This window comes from Panicum virgatum, chromosome 3K, assembly GCF_016808335.1.
Source record: "Panicum virgatum strain AP13 chromosome 3K, P.virgatum_v5, whole genome shotgun sequence".
In the NCBI taxonomy this organism is placed as follows: domain Eukaryota; kingdom Viridiplantae; phylum Streptophyta; class Magnoliopsida; order Poales; family Poaceae; genus Panicum; species Panicum virgatum.
Window position 1 is genome coordinate 64061239 of NC_053138.1, and position 27349 is coordinate 64088587.

Consider the following 27349-nt stretch of genomic DNA (forward strand, 5'->3'; position numbering starts at 1 on the left):
GATTAAAAATAAATTTTATTTATATTAAGGTCCCTACCGCCCGGCAGGAGGGCGGCAGGGGGCCGGCCGCTCCGCAGCCGGGCGGTAGGGGTTTAAATCTGTAAATTATGAAACTGAAAATATATTTCTGTAAAAAATGATTTTGAAATATATAAAAATAAAAAAATGCTAGGTTGTTGCCTGCTGGAGAAGCAGCTCCGGCCCAACTCGGCCCAGGGAGAGAAAGTGATAGAATCGTGGCGCTGTGGCCCAAAAAAGCTGCGGAGCTGCCAGCGGAGGGGCAGATAGCAAGCTGTTTGGCGAAATGCCGCCATGGCCGCCGTGTCTCCTGCCCACCCTCGCCACCGCTCGCCTCGCCACCGGCTTCTCCTTCTCCAGGAGCAGGAGGAGACACCTCTCCTTGAGGAATGTTGAGTACCTTCTCCTAGCTGTGATGAGTGAATTGTCAATCATGCGGTGTGATCGTGTGCTTGGTCTTTGATTGCAGGTACACGGGCGTTGGTGTCGACGGAGAGCTGCCGTGGAGGTGTTGTGGCCGATGGACCATGCGGTGGACGGCGGTGAAGGGCAGCCGGGACCGGAGCTCGGGCCGGGCGGCAGCTGTGGCGTCCATGTAAGCATCTAGGCCCTCAAGGTACGTTTCGGTAATTAATGACAACCATTATTGTGACTAATGAGTTTGTGCAGCTTAATAGATCATTATCGCTCATTTGGTCATATGTCAAAAGAGGCCCCTCAATTTCATTATTCAAAAAGGCGATCTCGGTTTCAACTCAATTATATGTCAAGACTAAGGACCTTTCTAGTCCTAAGTGTCATAAGGTTGAGAAGGACACTTAGGTTAGTATAGGTTTTATAGTTTTGTAGTGATCGCACTATTAAGAGGGGTTAAGGCCAAGTAACTTGAGCATGGACATGGTCAATCAAAAATGGATGCACACTATGGTCACTCAGGTTCCTAGAAGTTCAAATAAGTGGCTTTCAACTTTTATATCTCAAGAATATTTGGATTTCATTCAAAACTCAAATCAGAAAAGACAAAATCAGAAAAAGTCTTTAACACCGATTTAACCGACGCTTTCATTTTTCTATACGTCGGTTAAACGAAGTCAGCAAAGTCTGGACAAGTCAATACACCGGTTAAACCGACGCGTTTGAATTGGACGTCAGTGCATTAGTCCAGAGTTGGTTTTTCTAGGGTGTTTCAAGGTTCTATACACCGGTTAAACCGACGATGTTTGAATTGAGACGTCGTGCAATTGACCAGTGAGATGGTTTTTCCAGGGATTTCTGAAGTTGTACTCACCGGTTAAACCGGCGATGGTTTTGAGTTAACGTCGGTGCAGTTGTCCAGAGACTTGGTTTTTCAGTTGATCAGTGGACAACTACACTCACCGGTTAAACCGATGATACGTCGGTTAATCTGCCCAAGTTGTAACGGCTAGTTTTCAGAAGGGGCAGTTTACATTCATCGGTTAAACCTACGCTGGCTATTAGAGGATCGTCGGATTAACCGGCGCTACGCAGTTTTCTGGCAGCTTTTCTCCAACGGCTCTATTCGTGTGAGCTGCCTATATATACCCCTCCAATGGGTCATTTTGCTACTCTTGACACCAGGCAACATCCATACACTTATACAATAGTCAAGAGCCACCTTGAGCTTCATCTTCCATCAAATTGATCATTCAATCATTCAAGAAGCAAGGCTAAGGACTTGAGTAGAGAGAAGCTTGTGTGCATCCGTTCTTGGTGATCGGTTCTTGCTCAAGTGAAGGCCCTAGCTTGTTACTCTTGGTGATTGGCATCACCTAGGCGATCTTGGTGATCGAGGTGTTTCTCGCGGAGCTTGCCAAGGATTGTGGGAGCTCGGAGAAGAAGATTGTACGTGGCTTGATCTCCACCACGCCGGGATGGTGAACGGAGACTCTTAGTGAGCGCCCTCGTCTCGGTGACTTGGGAGGTGACAAGACTCTTTGTGAGTGTCACAACATGGATTAGGGGTGTGTGCCAACACATCGATACCACGGGAAAAAATCCGGTCGTCTCTTGTCCACTCTCTTTATTCAAGCATTTTCTTTCATGCAATTTATTCATGTGCTTGACTTAGAGATCATAACTTAGCTCTACCTTGCTAGGCTTTACTTCTCTTTATATCTCTTTTAGTTTGTGTAGGTAGCTTTGTTATCCGGTTGGTGAATTGGTGCCTTACTAGCATTGCATAGGTTAAGGTTGTTTTATTGTGTTTTAGAAATTGAAAAAGGCCCAATTCACCCCCCTCTTGGTCCATCGATCCTTTCAGTCCACTCCTGGATCGAGGGCGCAAGTACCGGTGGATGGCGGGTTTCTTGGTTTGCGCCACAAAACCAAGTTGGCGGACGGCGGTTGAAGACGCCAAGTCGTGGAGGCACGGGCACCGGTCTCGGAACTGGCGGAGGAACGGGCGTCGACGGCGTCTAGGGCCTCGCGGCGGGCGAGGAGGTGATGGGCGTCGGGCGGCATCTAGGGCCGTCAGAAGGCCGAGGCGGGAACGACGTCCAGGGCCACGGCGTGGAGGCGGGAATCTTCCTGCGCGTGGAGTTTTGGCGGTTTTCTCAAAACCGGCCACCTACCCAGGTTTCGTGGACCCTCCAAAACAGCGGACCGGATCTTCATCCCCACGGCGGCATCGCGGAGAAGACTTCGACTCGAAGAAAGAACCTTGGGCGTCGGATGAGTCCTTGTATCTTTTTCCGGTTTTGCCCCTACGGGCTTTCTAGTGTCTAGTTAAGTCTAGGGGTAGTTTAGTCTTTTAGTTCTAGAGTTAGTGGGCTTAAATATCTCTCACCCACTCTCTCCTCCAGGCTCTCTTTTTCCTAGCGCCCAGAGCCCCTCTCCTCTATGCGCCTCCTCCCCCTCTCTCTGTTCTTCCTCCCTCTTTTCTCTAGGGTAGGATTTGGAGTGTGAATTTTTGAGACTTTGTACTGAGATTGGATGGGAAAGGAGGCCCTTCCCTCCTTGTGCCCTCCGGGGTGTTGATTTCGTCTCAATTTCATATGTATCGTGCTTTCTTTGCGATGAATTTCGAATTCGCTTTGTTGATTCTTGGTGCACGAGTTTGTGATGATTGTGTGACTCTTTGAAGTGATTCTAATCCACCTAGCCTAGTGCTAAATCCTACGGAATTACGAGTCTTCTCAAATCAAAGTTTTTCACGTTCTAGGAAAACCCCGTTCTTGCTCGGGGATTCCTCGATTCCTCCCAAACCATGGAGTGATTCATCAATTATTTTGGTGGGTATGTTCACAAGGTCTTTGTGATCGTGCCTGCAAAATTTGAGCCCCTTTGGACTTGTTTTGATCCTCCAATCATCAAGTTTTCCAAAGGTTGCGGGCTGTGAAACACCAGTTCTGCTCGGGCTGAGTTTTTCGTTATCGCCGGTTGAACCAACGCTTGAGATCAAGATCGTCGGATCAACCGGTGAGTAGAAGTTTTAGCTTTTAGGGTTTTTGGCCTTTCTACTTGGTTGCACCGGTGCATTAGTTCCACATGCATCGGTTCAACCGGTGAAGCTTCACCAGCGATCCCTGTGTGATGTTTTGCTCGTTGCACCGGCGTATAGAAGTTCGTCAACGTCGGTTCAACCGGTGCTCAGTGTGATTCGTTTTGTAGTATCTCTGGACAACTGCACCGACGCTAGGGCTTTGTTTTCATCGGTTTAACCTGTGCTCTTTAAGTCAGTTTTGAGGCGTCTCTGGACAACTGCACCGACGTTGACACTTGATTTTGTCGGATCAACCGGTGCTTGTTTTTCTCTTGCTGCCGTCTCTGTGACGTCGGTTAAATCGGTGAAGATCTTCTTCACACATCGTTTTAACCGGTGATCATATACCGTGCTTTCTCTGTTGCTTGCTCGCCGTTCTTGATTCGATCTCTTCGCATCTTGTTTCTAGGGTTTGTGCTTTGTGTCTAGCTCAGGTATAGCTACACTGTGCACACTCTAGAAGAGAGAGCTTGTGGTGCGCGTTTGGAATCATAGGTCAAACTTTTCCTGAAGAAAATTTTAATCGGCTCTCGTTCAGCCGCTCTGGTCGCATTTTTTTTTCTCCCTCGCTCCTCCTCCTCAACCCCCGCCTTCGTCTGCGCAACCCCGGGTGACAACGCCCACGAGCAGCAGGTAAATCAATCTTACAGCTTCCGCCCGCCCCTCACGCCTCACGCCATGCGATGCCGATGTGTCTAGGGGGACAACGAGGAGCAGTCGTTGGTCGTGGTGGGCGGCGGCGCGGCGGGGGTCTACGCCTCCATAAGTGCCAAGACCCTGGCGCCCCGCCTCAGCGTCGTCGTCATCGAGAAAGGGAGGTTCTTGTCCAAGGTCAAGGTCTCCGGCGGTGGCCGCTGCAACGAGACCAATGGCCATCATCTTGAGCCCATGGTATATGTATATGCGCAATCCAGCGCCGTGCTTAGTAGTGCTCTATCGGTCTATCCTTATTCATTTATAAGCTTGCTTGCTTTGCAAATGACAATGTTCAGGGACTGGTCAGAAATTATCCTAGGGGGAACAAGGAGCTCAGAGGATCTTTCTTTGCCACACATGGCCCGCAGGATACCATGCGTTGGTTCACAGACCATGGTGTGGAGCTTAAGGTAGCTAGCAAGCTTTGTTGACATCACATCTGCCTCAGCATCTGTGTCTGTGTGTGCATACCTCTGAAGCAAACTATTGATGTTGCTCCCTTCCCCTTGCTAATTGCCATGTCAGACGGAAGATGATGGAAGAGTCTTTCCTGTCACTGACAATTCAGCTTCAGTAGTAGACTGCCTGCTGAACGAAGCTAGGAGACTTGGAGGTACCTTTGTTAATTGGCTTTGATGTTAACTTTGCTGTTACTTTCCCCACATGTCAGTCACTCCCTGAGCAATTCAAAACCAAATGGTGAAGTTTCTCTGCAGGCTGGCAAAGCTGTGTCTAGTGCATCTGTCACTCAGCATGGAAAGTTTGTCCTCAAGGTTGAGAAGTGTACTGCTGATCTTGTTGATTACATCAATGCTAACTATGTCTTGGTTGCTACAGGTAGCAGCCAGCAGGTCTGGGAGGTCCTGCTTACGCCCATCTTTGCATCTTGTCAAAATATCATAGGGCACAAAGTTGCATCCTTACCCATTTTATTGGATACCTGTAGGGCTATTCAATTGCTGCACAACTTGGCCACTCCATTATTTCACCAGTGCCCAGCTTATTCACATTTAAGGTCGCAGACAAGAGATTGGCTGATCTTGCTGGGGTGTGCATCCACAACTGCTATTTCCATTTCCATGCTAAGAATTACTCTCCAGTAATAAAAAAGCAGTGTTATTTTAATGAAAGGGTGATATTTCAGAATTCGTGCAGCCAAATCGCATAAGTTTCCTCTGTGTATTTACCTATTTGTTGATAGTTTATTCTACCAAGGGACATGATGAAGCATCAAGACTTGTGCCTTATAATAGGCAACCTGATTACACAGTTGGTTTTTGTTTCTCGAGCTAACAGCAGCACTGAACTGCAATATCTTTTACCCTTTTCTTCTGCTATGTAGGTTACATTTCCAGTAGTCAAAGCAAAATTGAAGCTAGATGGCGTGCAAAAAAATGTTCCGGAATTAACTCAGGTGTACATGCCATTTCTTTTCAGCTATGGGTTGGTGAGATAGGCAATAAACTTGTCATGCACATTTGCTTACACTAAGTGCCTTGTTAACAGACTGGGCCTAAGTTACACACTGGGGGGCTTAGTGGTCCGGTTGTTCTGCGTTTGTCTGCATGGGGAGCACGTGAACTACATCAGTGCAACTACCAAGGTACGATGCAATGAAAGTTCACAGAAAATGCAGTAGATTGACAACTGGGCGATGCCACTGTTGTGATATTTCTAATTTTAATCCCTGATGATTGTTGTATTGTAAAGCAATGGTCAGGGTCTCAGGGATTATTGTACTCAGTACGTCCAGAAGATGCAGATCACTTCCTTGTACTCTTCCCTTATTACATTTACTACTTTAATGAAATGGTTGACTTTTTAGATTATCATCCAGGGAATCATGCGTGTTAGCATATTTCTTAATTATGCAACTATATTTGAATTTCATATTAGAAATTTTATAGTGTTAAGAGAATTCAGACGTCAACAGACTACAGTACTGTGTAATATCAAATTTATTATTGTTTAGAATATTTGTTCTTTTCCTAATAAGTTCAGATGGTTAGAACTTTATGGCACCCTGTCGAGTAAACAACATATGTTGCATATCCCGTTTTCCTTGTTGTTCTATTATCCAAGCTTTACTGCTTTTTGAAAATGATCCAAGCTTTACTGCTTTGTCTCTTCAACCAATGCTCATTTTTAGTTTTTTTGCCCCTCTGTTATGGTTGACTTTCTGTACAGTCAATAGCATCCATTTTCCTTGTTGAAATCTATACATTTCTTTCAACACAGGAAAGCTTATGGTTGACTTCATACCTGATATCCATATTGAGGACGTGAAGGGCATCCTGTTCCGCTACAAAGATCAGCATGCGGTCCATTTCTTCCCTTACATTATTGCACTTACATATGCTTAAGTTAGTGCCTTAGATCGTCATAGCAGGACCAGCACTTGTTACTGTTGCACTACTATTGATTTTGTCTTTTCTGTAATATAAGTTGAATAAAAGTCATCTCTCGCAAATTCCTGCAATAGTTTGAATCTTACAAATTCTTTATATTTCAAGTCTTCTTTGGCTTGCTTGGGCATTATTACCAATACTGATAATAATTGTAGCTTCCTGGTCACTGTCACATTTGAGTATTTTGATTAAAAGTTTTAAATGACATTCTAATTCATTAGAGGAACATTCCTCGTGTGAACATTCTGACCGTTCTATTTTTCCCACAAAGGGGTCATCCCGGATTTCATTACTAGAACAAAATCACAAAAGTCTGGTCACAAACTACCACCTAGGGATACCATCCCCCAACCCCAACCCCACCTGGGGATACACCCCTCATCAGCTGCAGAGGCTCAAGCAATACAAGAAACAGACAGTAGGAGCTACAAAAGTTATGCAGAATAACAAACTTTGACACAGCATGATAGACAACCGATCTCTTGTGATGTTTGACTCCACGCGATTCCTCTCACTGTAGAAGAACCACTCCTGTGTCTTCTGCAGGGGCTTCACGTGGGTGGAACTGCGCCATCGTCTTGAGGGCCTCTGATCCCGCTTGCCACTGCACCCTGTCATCCTCCTTTTGCAATTCTGCCCTGAAAGATAAAAATGAGCATGCTAGGCAGACAATCTCTGCAGGACATAAAATGACCAGTTATATTCAGAATTAACAATAAAGTCGAACTAAAAAGTGTTTTTTTATACTAAGAAGTGTTGGTCTCTTGCAGAAGCACAAAGTAAATAACATCTTTCCCATGGAGTTTGGGCTAGTGAAGAGATTTTGGAGATTCCTGCTAGAACAGGTCATTACAATACTGACATAACCCTTTACTCATCCCTTTAATCAGATATTTCATCAGGCAAAGTCTTGTCTTTGCAGAGTATAAATGGTGATATGTACTGGGCCTCGATGCCAAATAATCATCTAAGTGCAATAGCTGTTCGGTTAAAACAATGGATGTTTGATGTTGTTGGGAAGGTGTGCAATATCCTTATATTCCAACTGAAATTTCCCAGTCTAAAATATGACAGCAACAATGTTTTTGCCAAGACTAACTGCCAATTATCTATCATCATACGTAGGGACAATTTAAAGATGAATTTGTGACTGCCGGAGGTGTTCCAATTTCAGAGGTTCAGTCTTAACTGCAGTTTTCTTGAACATGAATCGCACATACACCTGACTTGTTTCCCTATTGTTATAGATATCGCTTGGCACAATGGAAAGCAAGAAACAACCAAATCTGTTCTTTGCTGGAGAGGTAAATATCGATCATGAATTCACAATATTTAGGACTATCAATAAACAATTTGCCTTATGAAGGTGATTTTGCTGCAGGTACTTAATGTCGACGGGGTAACTGGCGGTTTCAATTTTCAGGTAAGCTGTATAAATTCCCTGAAGAATTGTTTGCCTCTGTTGAGAGACCAAAAAGGTTCACAGTCTGGAGACTAATTTGAATGGAAACTTAAATTTTTTTCGGTGAGAAGGAAAGCTATGTAATGCATTAGTTGTTTGTTTTCCACAGAATGCATGGACTGGTGGGTACATAGCTGGGACAAGCATAGCCACATTGGCATTGACAAGCAATCTCAAAGAGCCACAATCGTTCTTCCAACTAGAATAATCATAGAAGAAAATGTGGATTGAGTGATGAAAGAATCTTCTTATCATCTGCGGGCTGCGGCGATGATTCAGGGATATCACTAATTTTGAGGATATCCAAGATAACCAAGATTAGTGAGTTACATACATTTGATAGCAGATGATAACATTAGCCTAACATAGGGTCAATGTAGAGTTAATCTGGAAGGATAGTAGTTACAATCTAGTTGAACAAGCTGTGAGTTGTACTTGACTGATCAAAATGCAAATGGAGCAATGTTCTTCTATCTCAACTGTCAACATTCAGTACTTCAGCTTTCGACCAAGATTCCTGTGAGCGGTGGCTGTCAACCTGTCACTTCAAGTTAAAAGAAAAATTGGAACAAGGAACACATGATGGAACAGTTCTCACCGGCTAATCCAGACCAATTTAATTTCATGCTAAACGAACAATCATATCTAAATGTTACCACAATCACAATAAATAGTTTCCAAGCATAGACTATTTGATTACAAGGCTACACCTGACCTGGCTAACACATCCTATGGACCAAAACAAGCAGGTGCACGAATCTTTATCCATTACAAGCTGATTTTTCCACAAAACCGCACCTGCTTAAATAGGTCCTTTTATTTCTGGCTCAGATAACCTCACTACAACAAATGCATGCGCTCAACATAAGGATTGTGCAACCATTTGTTCAGCGGCTCTCCACAGCCAACGAAGCAGCCAGTGTTTCCACGAGTGGTGAAGAATGGGAATTCGAAGAGGTTCAGAAGCTTCTGAACGGACTGTCTAACCAGCGAGGACCCAGTCACCCTGCTCCTCCTGCCCCAGCCGGTGACAATGTCAATCCTTTCAGGGGCAGTGCCCATTGTCAGAATCTGCCTGTGGAACCAAGCAAGCGTCCTGGATAGGGCAGTCACTGCGGTGCCCTCAGACATCAGGTGAAGGTTGATAAGCCAATAAGACGAGCTCTTCTCCCTCACAGAATCCGGGTACACGTTCTTCTGTGCGGCAACTTCCCATATAAGGCCTGCTTCCTCCTTGAGGCCGGACTTGTGCAAAAAGTCTATGACAGCATCCATTAGACCCCTTTTACTCTCTCTGTCCTCACTGTGCATCATGTCCAAGAAATAACCAGTGTGATCCCGGACGTTCTGGCCACCAGGTTCTGCATCAGGCAAATACAGCAAGAACATGTGAGCCGGGTGTCCAGTGATCAACATGAGCTGGCAGCATAAACCCATCTGTGCCTGAGCCTCGGTGCAGCAGCTGAGCAGCAAGGTGTAAGTCTGCAGAGATGGAACAAGTCCTTGGGCAAGCATGTTCTGAAGCACGATATTGGCATCTTGAAATCTGTTTATCTTCAGAAAAGCACTCAAGAGCGAATTGCAGGTTGGCACGTTAGGCTGCAAACCATCCTGAAGCATTGCTTGGTACCATCCTAGTGCCTTGTCCACATTGCCAGCTTTGCCCCAGAGGTCAACCAAAAGACCATATACTGGCTCATCAGGAGCCCAATCACGCCTCATCTCAATGAACACGGCCTCAGCCTCATCCAGATGGCCACAATGGCCGAGAACTTCCATAACAATGCTGTATGTTATTTTGTCAGGACGAAACCCAGCAACTTGCATGTCCTTGTACAACTTAACAACATTTTCATAATTTCTTGCTTTGGCCTGGAGCGCAATCATGATGTTGTAAGTAACAAGGTTAGGTGTGCAGCCATTTTCGATCATCTCACAGAAAAGCTTATAAGCAGCTGCCAATTGACCACCTTTTCCAAGGCAATTAACCATGGCACTGTAGGTGAATGTATCTGGTGAGAGGCCTACCTCTTGCATCCTGCCATATAAATCCATTGCAACATCCAGGTATCCAGCCTTAGCATGGATATCAATCAATGTACAATATGTAACCCGATCGGGCTCATAACCAGTTTCTTGCATTTCCTCAAATACTTTAACAGCCTCCCTTAGATAATTAGCACGACCATATGCGTGTATTATTCTGTTGTATGTTACCACAGTCGGCTTGCAGTTAGCTCTGCTCATCTCCTCAAGAAGCTTCCTCATTATACCAAATTGCCTGGCTTGTCCAAGGATGCCTATCATAGTTGTGTAGGTATGACCATCATGCTTGAACCCTGGTTGCCGTTTTAACCATTGAAAGAAACCCAGAGCAATAGTGTGGTCATGCAGAAGCTTAAGTACTTGATTAGCCTGGAATGCATCTATCTTGCAATGAAGACTATCCAGGACATGTTCTGTCGTTGGACCCCATTTCATCTGCTGCAGTGTGTGGTAGTACTGTTCAACTGCCCTCACTGACTTCAATGATCTTAAGTTAGATTGGGGTCCTCCACCATGAGCTTTTATTGTTCCAGTAGGACTCTGAAATTTATTGCCAGAACCACTAAAGCCATTCAGACCTGATGGGTTCCGAGTTTGAACTTCATCCCGCCTGGCTTCTGAATTGAAATTATTAGAGTGATAATTTGCATAGTGCTGACCAGGACGCCCTTGATTCCTTATTTGCGACGGTGAACCAGAAGCAACAACAGAGGGCCCAGAAAAACTTTGCTTTGGCCTTGCACAGCCAGCTCTTGGGGCCCCCTTCTCAAAATCATTACCCATGGAAGGGTTATAAGGCAGCTTTGCCTCAGGAAAGCTATGCTGATTATGTGCTTTGTTATTAGAAGAATGGTGATCAGATAAACTCTGATAAGAATAGTTAGCACCCATCTGTGGAGCCTGATCAGTGCTTCCATTATTAGATGTGGACCTGAAATTAACCAGCTCAGAATATACACCAGCTCCTGCAATTCCAGATTGAGAAATGCTTCGGGCTGTCCGCTTAGATGGTTGTACATAATCACTTCCTAGAATCTTATGGTGATTACGAGGATCATTGCTTCTGCCACTAGATGCAGGCTCCTTTCCTGGAGGTGAGGTGGGGGGAATGGCATGAACAGCTGGAGTTGGGTGGCCAGTAGACTGATCAATTGATCCAACAACATGCTGTACATGAGGCTGAGTCTTCACAGAAGCTCTGTGCGTTGAACGAGACTTCTGCTCGATACTGCTTGCAACCTGCCTCTTTGGAGCATAATTCTCATCCTCGGGGCAAGAGCATGAAGCTCCATCTGTGCTACTGCACCTTGATCCATTAAGGTAGAACGATCTCGCACACTGAGTTAGGGTGCCGAGTTGCTTTGTCCTCAACATGAACTGCAAATTTAGTTCACAATATGTAAGAACTCTTAAAACTATGAACAGGTACGAGGCTGCACTTCTGAATTAAAAAATTGATAAGAAAATCATATAAAATGATTTGAAATAACACTCCTTTGAGTTATGGTTAACTATTTGTATTTTGACATAACCTAAAGCGCAATGACTCATCAACCAGGGCAAAAGAACAGAAGCTATTGACAATAGAGAAGATAAATATCTGAGCAAAAGTAAACCAAAACCAAATAGCATATCGCAAGCTGTAGAGCAAGGATTTCTTTTTACTAATATCCTAGAATCAGACTATGCAAGAAAAAAATATGGAGTAGCATGTGTGCCTCCATCCCGATAAATCAATTCTAACATTGTGACTAACAATATTAGGTTCGAGATTTGTACGACAGAAATGTTAAGATAATTTTAAAACATGGAAATTGCAAGTTTCTTTTTTGCAGCTGGACAAGGATAATAAAACGGTCATGGTAATTCATTATTCATCCATTTTGAAGATTAAGAACCTAGTAACATTTAGAAATGCAAGTGGATGACAATCTAACCGCCTAAAGTAATATGAGTATCCATAATATTCATACCAAAGTTTGTTTTGTTGAATCTTAGCAAGCATAACATATAACTGGTAAATAAAGCATTGCTAAGCACAACAAAAGGAATGGTGCATACAAGGCCTATAATGGTAGCTACCTATTGTACTCATGTTTTGCAACCATTTGTCTTTGATTTGAACAAATACATAACAATTTTTTTGTGAAGGATATAAAGCAACTGGATATGGTGACAGCTCATATAAGGCGAGAAATGGTGACTCCAACGCTGCGGAACGGGTTTTTTTTTTTGTCACCGTCTATGTTCAGATATAGTAGCAAAAGAAGAAATAGCAAGAAACAGGGGGAGGGGGTGGGCAAGAAAAGAGGGGCATACTGGTTAATAAATGAAACAACAAATTCCAGCAATGTCAATGTAGAGTCGTAGGCTTCTAACCGCCACTTAAATTCATGTGCCCCCCTCAACGGTAGACCTGAAAGCAAAAGGCAATGAAAATCAACATACAAGGTTTAGGAAGTACTGTTAGTAGTATATCAAAACCAGTATCTATGCTCACTAAAATTCTAGCCTAGATTCTGAAAGCAAGTCGTAAGGTGGTACAGTCAATGACAGCACCACAATTTTAAAAGGATCTCTCTATAAGCCAGAATCCATTTGCAAAACTCAGTATATAAAGGTCATGCTGAACAAGGCTCCTCAAATAAGCAGATAATCAAATAATTGGAAGACAAATTGAATGTTAGGTCAAGCAAGGACACAAATTTGTTCAGCAAGAAAATAACAGCACATATTTGCCAGATATAACACAACCAATAGGCCAGGTTACATGGCCACTGCCACAACCCAAAGGAGCACTCTCCCATCATTTTCAGCCGTTTGGATTTACCAGTAATCAGTCCAAAATGGAAAGTTGTATTTTTGGCCTTAATTTCAGCTTTTATGCCCAAAAGTTACACTGAAGTGGCATGCAGGCAAAAGCAAGTCCTCAATGTATGGAAGTGCCCTTGATGCGAAGCAGAAGAATACAACAAAACTAGATTTTTTTTTTGCATGTATAACTATAAGAGGTGCATGGAAAAACAAGCGTACCCAAGGATGGAATTCGCATCCCAGCACTGTGGTGGGGCTAACGGAGTCGCAAGTTAAGAAACGGACCCTTCTTTTCCCCCCTTGGGTTGTGACTTGTGAGAGGGGAAGAAAGATTTGATTTTTCGGGTAGCAGACGCAGTCGCAGCAGGATCCTAGCGAACTATACTGTAAGCCCTCTCTAATAAGGGAGGAAGAAAGAGAGAATTCGTTTACCTTACCGAGGGAGGTGAGCGGATCGTGCCTCTCGGAGAATGGGCCCTTGGAGAGGAGAGAAGAGGGAGAGGCGAGGAGGTGGATCTCGACGCCACCGCTGCGCCTGGCTAGCAGAAGCGGGGTGGAGGAAGCGTGGAGGAGGAGAGGAAGTCCATGGAGGCGGGAGGGAGGCGGCGGGCGTGTTTTTTTTTTCTTCTTCTTGCGGCGGGATCCTTCCTTGGGCCGCCGGCGGCGCAGAGGGAGGAGGAAAGGAGATCACCAACAGAGCAGGAGGAGGATTCCTTTCCTGTCCTTTTGGTGTTTGTTATATATAGAGAGGTCCCTTTGCCACCGCTGGAACGCTGGTGGGTGTGATTTTGGCACAAGGCGAGGGTGTCTCTGCATGCTCCTTCCTTCAACTTCCTACGCAAGTCAACTTGGTCATTAGCGCCAGGCAGCCCAAGGACGGATGGATGGACTGCAAGACCTGTTCCAAGGAAAGATCTGCTGCGTCAGTCGACAGTTTGACAGGGGGATCTGCAATTCACATATGGCTGGCCGGCCGAGCAAGCATATTCATCGATTGGTTGGTTGGTTCCTTCGCTTATGGATATTTGGATGCTAAGAAAGTGTTCAATAACTATTAGGCCTAATTAATCTATAATTAGTCTAGATTCGTCTCGCGAATCAGCCTATGAGCTATGCAATTAGTTTTATCTTTAGCCTATGTTTATAATACTTATAAGTAGCAACTACTCCCTCCGTTCCAAAATGTATGTCGTTTTGACTTTTTTAGATTCATAGTATTTGCTGTGCATCTAGATATAACATATATCTAGATACATGGCAAAATATATGAATCTTGAAAAGTCAAAACAACCTACATTTTGGAACGGATGGAGTAATAAACATCCGATGTGACAGAGCTAAAGTTTATCCCTGCCGAATGCAAACATAATCTTAAACTTTGTATTATACTCCTTTAATTCCAAATTATAGTTCGTTTGATTTTTTTGGCCCCAAGTTTAACCACTCGTTTTATTAAAAAATTTGTGCAAAATATCACTTCTTTTGTTATAGTTTGCTTTATCAATACAAGTTTTTTAAGAATGACTTAAATTTGACTATGTTTGCATAATTTTTTTGAATAAGACGAGTCGTCAAACTTGAGGGTAAAATGCCAACGTCTTATAATTTGGAACAGAGAGAGTACTAGGCAAATATACCCTGTATTGGTACAGACAAAGTTAGTATAAATATCGGATATGTATCATTGCTCTTGCATTAATTTATAGAAATCTATGCGATCATAAATATCGGATATGTATCATTGTTCTTGCATTAATTTATAGAAATCTATGTGATCGAGGTATAGATGAAATGTTGGTCTGACTCATGAACTAATGTCCATTGGTCAATGATGCAAGGCGGACCGAACTTTAGATGAAAAAGGTTTCTTCACGCTTCTACCTAAAAATTAACCATTTTGGGACCAAACCAAATCAAATCAATCCCTGCCACCGCCATCACGAAAAACATGTACGGTATATGAAACATGCACGGTATATCAAAATTAAAAAAAATCGTTGCCAAACAAAATTAGCCATAAAGCGTGGCTAGCACGTATATATTTACTGATTTTAAAATAAAATAGTGTGTGTTGTTTAGGTCGTGGCCATCACGAGAAACATGCACGTACTGTATATGCTGGCGACGCGGTTTCCTGCCTTTGTTTAATTTCGATCGGTCGGGTCACTCGAGTTTCACACATGTCGGTTTTCCCGCGGCCGTCAGCATCTATCCAGTCACAAGTTCTTTCTCCAAGCTGCTTGGCAATATTTGATTCTATTTTTCACGGCAATCCGGTGCAGTGCAGCGCAGGCAGGATAATAACAAATTATACTAAGAAATAAGAGGAGGTAACTGAATTGGATCGTTCGCCGGCCGGACAACAATAATAGCTAGCTACAATTATTGAAGAAGATGGATGGACATGGAAGGCAGGCAGATAGAGAGCAGAGCAAACATGGTGTGTAAGCTTAATTAATTATTATCTACAATCTGCTGGTGGTGGCGGGGGCGGCGTACTTCTTGAGCGCGTCGCCGGCGTTCTTGAGGCTCTCCGGCACGGGTAGGTTGCAGAGCAGCGTCACCCTCGACTCGGAGATCTGAGGACCCTTGTTCCCTGGCGCCGATGGCTCCTCCTTCCACAGCTTCACCTTCCACACCTGTATACATTAGGCCAATTTCAGTGAAAGTTTCATATTGATGTTTTTAAGATAGCCACATAAGTAAAAAGACTATGAAATAATAGTTGAAACTACCTCTCACAATGCATAATTTCATGTTGTGATTTTCTAGGGTCTGTGTTACATTTAATTTCACGCCTCATGGAGTATTGGTATTTGTGTAGAGAAAATTTCATCTAGATGAAACTGGTTTCTTCTCTTTCTTCTTAAATTATATGTTATGTCATCATATAATTCTACATAGCACACTAATTAATGTGCATGAAACCTCTATGGAACTTCCAATGGGAGTGGCCTTATATGTACAACCAAGTGCAATCAATTCATCTTCATCGTTATATTGTACTGGCACAGATGCACGTGAGACACGCACGTGATTTATGAAACCAATTAGATTCTAATTCAAAAGTGTATAGAGTTATGTATTAATTAAATTAATCTTGAAAATAAGTTCCAAAAATATGTATATCATGATAAATGTGACAGCTATCTCGTAACATTTGCCATTGTTCGTCATGTTTATTGGTGAGAAACTACAAGCCCTAAACATAGGATTATCTATACTTTGTATCTTTTTTTGTGTGCGAAGATCAATGGCTAGCACGTGATTTGAATGAAATCATTCGAGCGCATGTCGATTTCTTGTGGAAATTTCATGAAAATAAGACGATCTGTTCATCACTGCTCCTAGAATTTACAATAATTCATATATGATTTTCATGCAACAATTGGATCACCAAGGAAAATCAAGAAGTGATTATTAAAAAAATTTGAAGAGACACGTTTGCACATCAGTTAGCTAGCTACGTACCTGGTTTGTCCTATCGTCACTTGCCTCTTAGCAGCAGGCCAGCAGTGACGCCACCATGGTCAGAGTGGTTCGTTCGCGGATCGGAGGGGGCGCGAGACGTCGGGGGACAAACAGAGAGGAGGCGTACTACTGGAGGATTGGGAGAGGAGGCGGGCTACACGAGAGAGCACGCGTTGGACAGGACTGGATTCAGTACACGAGGTCGCGAACAGCAGAGTTATTAGCGGCTACAACCGATGGGTATGAGGATCACAGGTGAAAAAAAAATTGATTTTGAGTAGAAACATCTCCCCACTCGTAGTTTGTAGTTTTTACGGGTCTTTTTCGACCCTAACAGGTGGATCCGGTGTGAGGGGTTCGGTGGGCCAATTTGAGTGAGAAAAATTTTCAATTGTTTTGGATTTTTATAGTATAGATATAGAAATTACTCTGTTTTGCTTGCTGCGATTGGTGACTGATGTTGATTTGTTGTGAAAGAAAATTATTGCTGGCTGATTGATGACTAGTGCTGATTTACTATAAAAAAATATTTACTATTAGTTGACTGGAGAAGCGAAGCAGTGAGCAGAACAGAGTGAATCCTACGGTGCTCTAATATCGTACGTCATGTACGTACAACTGGCATTATTGTCGTCGTTGTTTGTGGTGGATGCAATAATTAAGGAAGCTAGCTGGCTGCTCCTACATGAGGTGGAGCGAGGTGGTTGCGGATAAGACGCGAACGGAATTCCTCCGCGCTAATTAATTAATAATATATTAGTACTAGTACAAGGAACTGCTGCATGCTGCTTGCGATCTATCTATCGATTTAATTAATTAATTGGACGCGTGCGTACGTGCAACAATGAATTGATCCAAGCAACACTAACGTTGGTATTGTACACCACAAAATTAAACAAAAAAAAACAGTCTCCGGATCGGATGACAAGTACGGCTAGGTAGCTAGGAATAATTAACCTGGGTTGAGCGGCCGACGTGGATCGGGGCGGCGCGGGCGAGGACGACGTCCCCCACGGCGGCGCTGCGGAAGTGGTTGATGCTGAGGCTGACTCCGGCGACGCGGCGGTAGCCCGAGGCCATGTGGGCGCCCATGCTGGCCAGGCCCTCGGCGACGAGGGCGGAGACGCCGCCGTGGAGCACCTTGAAGGGCTGGCAGCACCTGGCCGTGACGGGGAGGCGGCCCGTCAGCTGCGCCGGCGACACCTCCTCGATCTCGAACCCGATCGAGTGCAGCACAGGGTCCAGCTCAGCCGTCTTCTTATTATTATTAGTGGTGGTGGTGCTGCTGCTGCTGGTGCTGCTCTGCCGCCGGTGATTATCCATGGATGGAATTGAGCGATTCGATGGGCCGGGGGTGGTCAGCAGCAGGAGGCGGAGCGACGGATCGGAATTGAGAGTGACCAAGGGAGGGAGGGAGTGAGGAGGTTTGGTAGGTAAAATACTAGAGCAGAGCGCCAGAGCGAGCTTGTTCTGCTCAGCTTAGCTCAGCTGGATGATACAAGACACACGACTCTGCAACAAGTGGAGGAGGATGGGAATTGGAAGGACGAAGCAGCAGCTGCAACACGACTCTGCAACAATAGGTTGGTGGTGTGGTGCTATTGGACGGACACCTACTAGTGGTCGCATCGTGTCTCGAGACTCTCCATTTTTATGTATATCCCATATAATAATATATTCAAATATATGCCACGGTGCCAAGAAATTCTCACGGAGAAAGAGGCCGCTGCAGCGGTGGGGCGGAGCGAGGTGCAAACTGGAGGAAGGACGGCCCCACCAAGCACGTATACTAATTAACAGAGTGCGTAAGGCTGACCACAGCGGAGGGAGCAAGAACAAATTTGCTCCCTTCTCGTTTCCCACGCCCTCTCTGTCTATAGTGCCAAACAGTGCATCTACAGTGTCAAACAGTGTATTTGCTCATTCATTTGCTCCCTCCACTGTGGACGGTCTAAGCACACTAAAAGTTGAGACAGAGAAGAGAGGAAAGGGGAAAAGGAATGGTTAAACGCTGAGATGGAGAGAATTGAGAAGAAACGAGCTGTACAGCCGACTTCAGACACAAAAATAATAAATTAGATCGTGTATTAATGATAAAGAGCTAACTAGTATACTAGTGAGCTAAGACATAGACCGTAAGATCATGATTAATAGTAGATCCTAGTACTTGACTATAAGTTAAGTGCTAAGAGCTGAATTATACAATAGTTGTGTTTTATAAAGTCTAGTTTTTTATTATTATGTGATACTATGTCTTATATTCTCTTTCTTATTCTTCCTCACATACACTTTTATTTGAGCTCACAAATGCATATGCTTACATGCTAAGCTTGATGCTAGAACAAGAGCCGAGCTCTCTTCTCTCTCCTCTCTTCTTTCTTCAACATCAGAAAAAATTGCTGACTAGCTTGGCTTTAAATTCATTATTGTACTTACTGTAAATAAAATTCTTTATATATCAGCAGCCGGTTGTGTTATTTACCTTGCTCTCATGTATTTTTTTTTAAATAGGACTAATTAAAGGCCAAGTCCACACCTACTTCCACCATTAATTACACCTATCATTATTTATACTTGTTGCATCATCGTCTTTAAATTGCTAGATATTTTTGGTCGGACCACGTTTGGCTACCGTCAGCCAGACCTCAGCCGCAGGAAGAGCATCGCACGGGCTGAGCGAGCGAGCCCACAAGCGCTTCGGCCTTCGGGCCTACAAGTACAAGCCTTTTGGCGTTAACGCCTGATTCTTTTCTTTTAGACAAGGAAAGGAAAACAATATATATATGACGACATTGTAGAGCGAACGAGGAGTATAGAAAAACAGGTATATAATATATATATATATATATGTTTATAAAAAATAATATATATTGGTATATTAGTTAATATATTTAAATAGTTTATGTAGCAACGTTTGCTGCTAACTATACAATACATGTGGGTAGTTAGACGTCTGCTACAAAGATCGATTTTTTTTTAAAAAAAAAAATACTTCTTATCTGACTGAGGCATATCGTAGCTCTGGCATTGGATCCACCTGTTATATCTTAAGGAGTGAGAGAAGGTGTAGATTCATAAAAATTGATATAAATGTTTCTGCCAAATTGTAAAAAAAAAAAGTAAAATGCACTGGGGTCCTTAAACTAGTTGACATGTTTTGTTTAAGTCCATAAACTCCGAAAGTGCATTTCTGGGTCCCTAAACTTTTTAAATCGTTCACCGCAGGTCCATACGCATCCATGTGGGCAGCTAGCGCTGATGTGGCACGCTGACTAGGCGCTCTCTCTCTCTTTCTCTCTCCCCCTGCACCGCGCCTCCGCCTCCCATTTCTAGCTGGCGCCGCCCCCTCTCTCCCCCCTGCGCCGCCAGCGAGGCGAGCCGCGGAGGAGGGACCGGAGCCCCGGCGAAGTGAGCCGCGGCGGAGGGGCCGGAGCCCCGGCAAGGCGAGGCTGGCGGCGGAGGGGCCCTCCTGCCCGACGCCCCGGCGACCACGTACTCCTCTACCTCGCCGGCACGGAGCTGCGGCGGGCGAGCAAGGCCATGGCGGATCTGCGGGTGGCGGAGGTCGGCCGGCCATGGCAGATCTGCGCGCGGCGGAGCTCGGCCGGCCATGGCGGATCGGCGCGCTGTCGGATCCGGCTCCCCCTCTCCGGCCGGCGTGCGTCGGCGGCGGCGGGCCGACGCGCGGCAGGTCGGAGCGGCGGAGAGGGCCAGGATGGTCGGCCGCGCGCGGGGCAACGTCGCAGGCGGCGGCGGGGAGCTCCCTGGGTTCCGGTCCGCGGTAGAGGCCCCTTCCAGGCGGCCCTCGCGCAGCGTGCCCTGCGGCTCCGCACGACGCGGCGGAGAAGAGCGGCCCCTGAGCGGCGTGGATGGTGGGCCTTGTCGCGGCGTCCTCGTGGATCTGCGGCTGTGGCGGCGGCGGCGGCGCGCAGCTGCGGCTGCGGCACTGGCGTGCAGGGCGGCTGCCCCTCCTCCCTCCCCTGCATGTGGCGCGGCCTGCCTGCGCGCGGCGGCGCGGCCCTCCTCCTCCTCGCGGGAGCCCCTGGAGGTCGCCGCCGCCCGCTGCCTTTCTCACCGCCGGCTTCCCCTGCTCCCTCCATCGCCGAGCTGCGTCGCCCTGTCCCCTGCATCCCCCGCTAGCGAGGCTGGGCGGCCGTGGCGAGGCAAGGCAGAGCGGCCGCGGCGGACGTGCTTCCCTCCCCTGCTTCTCCTCCCCTGTGGCGGCGGAGCGTGGCGGGGCGGCGGTGGAGCGCGGCGAGCGAGCCGAGCATGGGCGCGGGGCACGAAGTCCGACGCGGGGCAGAGGAGGGAGGGAGCAGAGCAGGGGCGGTGGCACGGGAAGGACGCCGGAGGAGGGGATGGGGAGGAAGAGAGAGAGGCGGTCCACGTTGGATCTGAGTCCATCTTGGATCCGAGTTGGCCGTCCACGTAGACGGTCAGAGGCGTTTTGTACCTCAAGTGACTCATTTAAATAGATTCTGGACCTAAAAATACATTTTCAAAGTTCATGGACCTGAACAGAACAGCTCAACTAGTTTAAGGACCCACAGTGCATTTTACTCGAAAAAAAAAATTCTCACCACGCCTAGCGGTTGGGCGGAGCGGGCCTCGGCGAGCGTCTCGTCTTTGCAGGTGAGGCACCAAATCAGCACATAACCGTGGCGTCAAATACATTAATTAATCTGCGCAGAGCTAACTTTCTAACTTCCACCAATAGCAGCTATCTACAGTACTACTCTTCTATCTATAAGATAAAACAGCCAAAAATATTTTCAAAGATGAGCATGGATACAAATACAGGATACGCTGATGAAAGAATGCATCGGACATTCTTAGTAAGACCAGGATACGATGAGCAAGGTTTTCACTCTGAATTCAACTCTGCCTGCCTCAGACTGCTTGTCATGAACTCTGCAGTTGCGATGTCTGAATCTGTAGGAGCGGGCAAATTTCAGGAATTGTTCAGCAAGGCAGTTGGTGTGCTTGTACCGGGACTCGTTTTTCAGATGTCTCTCTCTCTCAAGCAGCTGCAGCAATCTAAATCTCTGAGATGAGGCCAGCAGCAACTATATTATCATAAACTCTGCTCTGCTATCATTTCACGCTGACGCCGGCCATGGCTTCCCCTGCACTGGTCGCCGGCCGGCATGCACACCAGCCCCAGTCCATGCGGCGGCTCACCTCTGAATCTCGGCCATGTGCCGGCGCCACACCGACCGCCGCCTACCTCGCTGGACGCGCGGCACCGCCGCCGCGCTGCATATGCTACTCGGAGCAGCCATGGTCGCTCGATCACCGCGCGCGGCGACGCTTCTCCCGAGATTGGCTTCAAGGTGCCTGCTGCCCCTGGAGCCGCTCATACGGCCTCGCAGCTGGCCGGCGGGCGGCGCCGGCCTCCCCTCCCCTCGCCACGCGGCACGGGGGTGGACGGTATTTCATTTACCGTCCACCCTCAATCTCTAACTGACGGTCGAGATTAAGAGCCAGTACAAGCGGGACGTTGACTAGACCGAGCGCATAGACACCCTCTCGCCGCCTTGCTGCCGCCGCCCGCCGCCGGCGAGCTCCGGCGCTGAACTCCCGCTGGCGCCCAGAGACGGTGAGGACGCATTGTAGCCGTCGGAGCTGGACGAGCAGCGAGGCCGTGCCTGCGGAATGCATTTGTCGCACGGTGACCTTGGCGATTCTGAAGCTCAAACCGACTGTCCTGATCACAAACCCCTACTGCATGCAACACAGGTTGTTCTCTTGGATCGGGTGCTAGTACTTGGCTGGATATAAATGCTTGTCCTATCTATGAACAGAGAGATAGCTTCCCCCAAGAACAAGATTTGGGCAAGCGACCTCTGATGCCCGATGTCGGAGATCGCCGGAGTATCAACGCCGCGATTGCGCCGCCGGCGAGCTCCCTGGAACACACACGCACACGAACTCACGCGAACGCCTGGAAGAACACAGAGACAGTCGTTTTGGTGCAGCCCGACTTGCTGCTTTTCTGAACTGTATTGCTGAAAATATAGCAGATTACAACCGGCCTCTTGGCCGAGAAACACGCCACGATCCCTTGACGAAGCCTGCCATCCCAAACTCCAGGATCGCGGCGCGCAAGACGCGCTCCCGTGCGAACGTGCGCACGTTAGAGCCCCACGCACACAGCTGACTACTTCAACCATGCGCACACAACCGTGAAACAAGCTAACAGCTAACTGAATGCTAACTATCTGCACAAGAATTATTTAACAAATCTCCTCCTAAGTCTTGTGCAATAGAACTACACTAAGCTACTCACCACAATGCAGGCCAATCTTGGTGCAGATCTCTTGAAACTTGATCCTTCCGAGTGGCTTTGTGAGAATGTCACCCAGCTGCTCACTTGTTCCAATAAACTTCACTTCGATTTGCCCATTTTGTGCATAATCCCGGATGACATGAAACTTGACATCAATGTGCTTACTCCGGTCATGATGCACTGGATTTTTTATCAATGATATGGCAGACTTGTTGTCCACCCGCAGCAAAGGCCTGCTGACAACTGAATCAAGCATCTCAGCTAGCAGCCTTGCCAACCATACACCCTGATTTGCAGCAGCAGCAGCAATGTATTCAGCCTCACAACTTGATTGAGCTACTACCTTTTGCTTAGCTGACTGCCAACTCACAGGACTATCCCCAAGAAAGAACAGGACTCCAGTGGTGCTCTTTCTGCCATCCAAGTCCCCAGCTAGATCACTATCACTGAAGCCTCTGAGTTCAGCCTTTTCTCCCTTCTTCCTTGGATAAAACAGGGCCCAATTCTTAGTACCAGCAAGATACCTGAGTATATGTTTCACTGCTGCTAAATGCTCTTCATGTGGCCCTTCCATAAACCTGCTCACATACCCAACTGAGAAAGCCAGATCAGGCCGGGTATTCACAAGATATCTCAAGCTCCCCACAAGGCTTCTGAATTCTGTTGCATCGACACTCATGCTGCTACTTTCCTTGGTCAGCTTTACCTTGGGATCCATAGGTACCTGACAGGGATTGCAGTCCAACATCCCACCTTTCTCAAGTATCTTCAGAGCATAGCTCCCTTGAGACAAGGTGATTCCCTCCTCCTTTTGCTTCACTTCTATGCCCAGATAGTAGGAGAGCAGCCCAAGATCACTCATCTTGAATACTGCAGTCATTTGTTCCTTGAACTTCTTAATGCTGCAGCTGTTGGTGCCTGTGATCACAAGATCATCCACATAGACACCCACCACAAGCCTTTCCACTCCACTTCCACGGCAATAGATAGCATGATCAGAGGTGCTCCTCACAAAACCCAGTAAACTAAGCTTCTCATCTAGTTTCTGATTCCAAGCACGAGGAGCTTGATGTAACCCATACAGAGCTTTGTGTAGCTTGAATACCTTGTGTTCTTGCCTGGGTTGAGTGAATCCCGGCGCTTGCTCCACAAACACCTCCTCCTGAAGGTCGCCATTCAAGAACGCCGTCTTGACATCCATATGGTGCACCTCCCAGCCCTCATGAGCAGCAAGGGCTAGGAGCAACCGCACCGCTTCCATGCGCGCCACCGGAGCGAAGACTTCATCATAGTCGATGCCGTGGCGTTGCGCGTACCCCTTGACGACGAGCCGCGCCTTGTGCCTCACCACCGCACCATGCTCGTCCTTCTTCACCTTGAACACCCACTTGAGCCCTATGGCACGCCGGCCTTGAGGTAGCTCAGTGAGGGTCCAAGTGCGGTTCTCCTCAATTGACCGCAGCTCCTCCTCCATGGCACGCTGCCAACACGCCTCCTGCTTCGCCTGAGCCAGCGATGCCGGCTCCTCCGCGCTCACTGCTAGCAGGCGCTCGCTGCCCAGGTCACGCACCGCAAGCCCCGGCGTCGTCGCCGGCCCGACGATGTTCTCCAGCTTCCTGAAACGTGGCGGCAAGTCGTCGTCGTGGTCGGCATCCAGCTCGTCCTCTCCCAGCACTGCCGGGGGTGAGGCAAACTGGACAGCTGGAGCTGAACCAGAGCTCGGTGTAGTCATGTCCTCCAAGCCGGGCGACGCCCCCTGTGTCGCGCCCGCCATGGTCGTCGGAGTTGCTGGTGATGAGGGCCCAGCAGGTGTTGTTGGAGATTTGGCCGAGGCAGCAGGGGCAGAAGAGTCCTCCGATTCCGACGCTGATGAAGCCGGCGACACCATGTACTGGACGGTGAAGTCGTTCGCGTCGCTGCGTGCCATGTCGTCGTGCGCCGCATCTCCTGACCAGTCCCACTGGCCACCTTCATCGAAAATCACATCTCGTGTCACATGGACACGGCCTGTGCGCGGGTCGTAGGCCCTGAACGCCTTGGAGCCGCGCTCGTACCCGACGAAGATCATCTTCACCCCACGGTCCTCCAGCTTCTTCAAGTGCGGCGCCATGTTTCGCACGTACACCAGGCAACCAAACGTCCTCAGGTGATGGACAGCCGGCTTCTTCCCATACCACGCCTCGAACGGGGTCATGCCCTCCACGCTCTTCGTCGGCGCGCGGTTCAGCAGGTAGACTGCTGTCAGCACGGCCTCTCCCCAGAACCATCCCGGCAGCCCCTTTGCCTTGAGCAGGCTGCGCGCGGTTCCGACCACCATGCCATTTCGGCGCTCCACCACACCGTTTTGTTGTGGCGAGTACGGCGCCGTCAGCTGGCGCTGAACCCCATCGGTTGCGCAGTACTCCATGAACGCCTTCGAGGTGAATTCGCCGCCGCGATCCGTGCGGAATGCCCTCAGCTTGCAGCCAGCCTCCGCTTCTGCTCGTGCTTGGAACTCCATGACGGCCGCTGCTGCACGGTCCTTGGACGGCAACAGGGTCGCCCACATGTACCGGCTTCTATCATCCACCAGCAACAGGAAGTAGGCGTTCCCGCTTGGTGTCGCCGGCGCCACCGGCCCACAGAGATCCCCGTGGACCAGCTGCAATGCGTGCTCCGCCCGCCACAGCGCTTGGTCCGGGAACGGCGTCCTCCTCTGTTTCCCGGCGATGCAAGCCTCGCATAGCTGGTCCACCTGCTCGATGGCCGGCAGCCCGCGCACCAACTCCTCGCGCGCCATCCTGCGGAGCGCCGGCATGTTGATGTGGCCGAGCCTGGCGTGCCAACGCCAGGCGTTCTCCTCGCCGCGAGTTGCCAGGCAAGCTGGCCGTGCAATGTCGATGTCGAGGACGTACAACCGGTTCGCCCCCCTTGGTACACGCGCCAGCAACCGGCCGTCAGGCTCGCGGACCCGCATCACGCCGGACTTGACGTGGATGTCGTAGTCAACCTCGTCGAGCTGCCCCACGCTCACGATGTTGGTTGTGAGCCGGGGAATGTAGTAGACGCCGGAGAAGGATCGGTGCTCGCCGTTCTTGCACGTGAACACGACTGTGCCGCATCCCTCGATCCGCGCCACCGAGTCGTCGCCGAAGCGCACCGTGCCGCAGACCGCCGGGTCGAGCTCCGCGAACGCCGCGCGGCAGCCCGACATGTGGTTCGTGGCCCCCGTGTCGAGGACCCACGACGTCGCTTCGTGCTCCTCCTCGGCTCCGAGGTGCACGAGGACCTTCTGCTCCCGGAGATGGACAGAACCTCGTGGTCCCCCTTGCCCGGATCCCGCTCCGCCATCCGAGGAGAAACGGAGCGCCCGCAACTCCGGCTCGTCGAATCCGCCGCTCGAGCCTGCCGGGGTCACCCGCCGCGCCTGGGACGGGCCCTCGCTCGTGGCCGGACTGCCCGCAGAGTGCGACGCCGGCGGATCTGTTAGGGGCAGCGATGAGGAGGAGATGCGTACGACAGGCGTTGACCGCACGAGGAGCAGGGAGGCCTCCTCTTCTTGGGCAACGTGGGCCTCCTCCTTCTTGGGCTTTGCCGGGCAATCACGGGCCCAGTGCCCCTTGCCACCACAACGGCGGCACTGGTCCTTGCCCACCTTTCCCGGCCCAGAGGACGACGATGATCCGGAGTCGTTGCCGCGTCCGCGTCCTCCGCGTCCACGCCCTCAGCCGCGACGTCCCGAGCTCCCGCTCGCGCCGCTGTTCTGGTTCTCCGCATCGCGTCGACGTCGCCGCGCCTCCCACTCCTCCTCCGTGAGGTAGAGCTTGCCGCCGATGGTCTGCGCCGGTGCCGGCTCATCGTCTGTGGCCGCCTTGAGCCGGCCGGTGACCTCCTCCACTGACAGCGTGTCGATGTCGAGGAGCGTCTCGATCGAGACGACGAGCTGCCGGTACCGCGGATGGGCGACGCGGAGGTACTTGGCCACCACCTTCGCCTCCGGCTCCGGATCACCGAGAATCGCCAGCCTCTGCACGATGTTGGACAGCCGCAGGGCGAAATCTTCGACGGACTCGCCGTCGCGGAAGGCGATTTGCTCGTACTCAGTGCGGAGGTTCTGTGCCGTCGACTTCCGCACCCGCTCGTCGCCAACGCGCATCGTCCGGATCGCCTTCCACGCTGCCTTGGCCGATGGCTTGGTCGCCAGGGTGGGAACCAACTCCGGCGGGACGGCGCTGCAGATTGCCTCCAGTGCGGTGCGGTCGTCGTGGAACTCGACGTCCCCGTCCTCGACCGCTTCCCAGAGGTGCCTCGCCTGCAGCTTCAGCTTCATCAACAACGCCCACGAGTCGTAGTTGGTCTTCGTCAACTGCGGCCAGTTGCCTGCACCGCCGCTCTCCCGGATGACGCGCTCGACGACGACCTCCCGGCGCGGACGTGCGTCTCGGGTGTGCGAGCGGCGTGGTGGAGAACGGCTCGGCGATGGAGTACGCAGCGGCGACTTCCCTTTCGGCGGTGGTGTCTTGTCGCCGCCTGACGTCCCGACCTTGGTCGGCGGCGGCGACCGCCCGCGGCGACTGCCCGAAGTCATCTCACGGCGTTAGTCCCTCTCAACCGGCTCTGATACCACTGATTTGTTAAATAATTCTTGTGCAGATAGTTAGCAT

At 48.7% G+C, this 27349-nt stretch overlaps 3 protein-coding genes across 6 annotated transcripts; 1 reads left to right on the top strand and 2 right to left on the bottom strand.

Annotated features, from left to right (window-relative positions):
* The first annotated feature begins 220 nt into the window (after positions 1-220).
* LOC120700269 (uncharacterized protein YtfP-like) lies at positions 221-8556 on the top strand. Its single transcript, XM_039984497.1, has 16 exons — positions 221-396; positions 4090-4153; positions 4220-4411; positions 4513-4626; positions 4742-4829; positions 4922-5067; positions 5163-5264; positions 5559-5630; positions 5723-5819; positions 6455-6537; positions 7395-7469; positions 7547-7645; positions 7750-7800; positions 7872-7928; positions 8006-8047; positions 8196-8556. The coding sequence occupies exons 1-16, from the start codon at positions 305-307 to the stop codon at positions 8292-8294; spliced, it is 1473 nt and encodes a 490-aa protein (XP_039840431.1). The 5' UTR covers positions 221-304; the 3' UTR covers positions 8295-8556.
* Positions 8557-8680: 124 nt separating this feature from the next.
* Positions 8681-13664, bottom strand: LOC120700268 (pentatricopeptide repeat-containing protein At1g18900-like). Of its 2 annotated transcripts, none has more exons than XM_039984496.1 (3): positions 13384-13664; positions 12452-12548; positions 8681-11509 (listed from the first exon to the last, which is right to left on the bottom strand). In XM_039984496.1, exon 3 carries the CDS (start codon positions 11504-11506, stop codon positions 8927-8929), a length of 2580 nt encoding a protein of 859 aa, XP_039840430.1. In that variant the 5' UTR covers positions 11507-11509; positions 12452-12548; positions 13384-13664; the 3' UTR covers positions 8681-8926. The 2 variants fall into 2 exon arrangements, with proteins under 2 accessions (XP_039840430.1, XP_039840429.1); XM_039984495.1 differs by having other exon boundaries at positions 13379-13664.
* A 1573-nt stretch (positions 13665-15237) lies between these two features.
* LOC120700271 (1,4-dihydroxy-2-naphthoyl-CoA thioesterase 1-like) lies at positions 15238-18044 on the bottom strand. 3 transcript variants are annotated; one of them, XM_039984500.1, is made up of 3 exons: positions 17375-18044; positions 16418-16571; positions 15238-15585 (listed from the first exon to the last, which is right to left on the bottom strand). In XM_039984500.1, exons 1-2 carry the CDS (start codon positions 17738-17740, stop codon positions 16434-16436), a joined length of 504 nt encoding a protein of 167 aa, XP_039840434.1. In that variant the 5' UTR covers positions 17741-18044; the 3' UTR covers positions 15238-15585; positions 16418-16433. The 3 variants fall into 3 exon arrangements, with proteins under 3 accessions (XP_039840434.1, XP_039840433.1, XP_039840432.1); XM_039984499.1 differs by having other exon boundaries at positions 15238-16571; positions 17375-18043; XM_039984498.1 differs by lacking the exon at positions 16418-16571 and having other exon boundaries at positions 17375-18042.
* Between the last annotated feature and the right edge of the window lie 9305 nt (positions 18045-27349).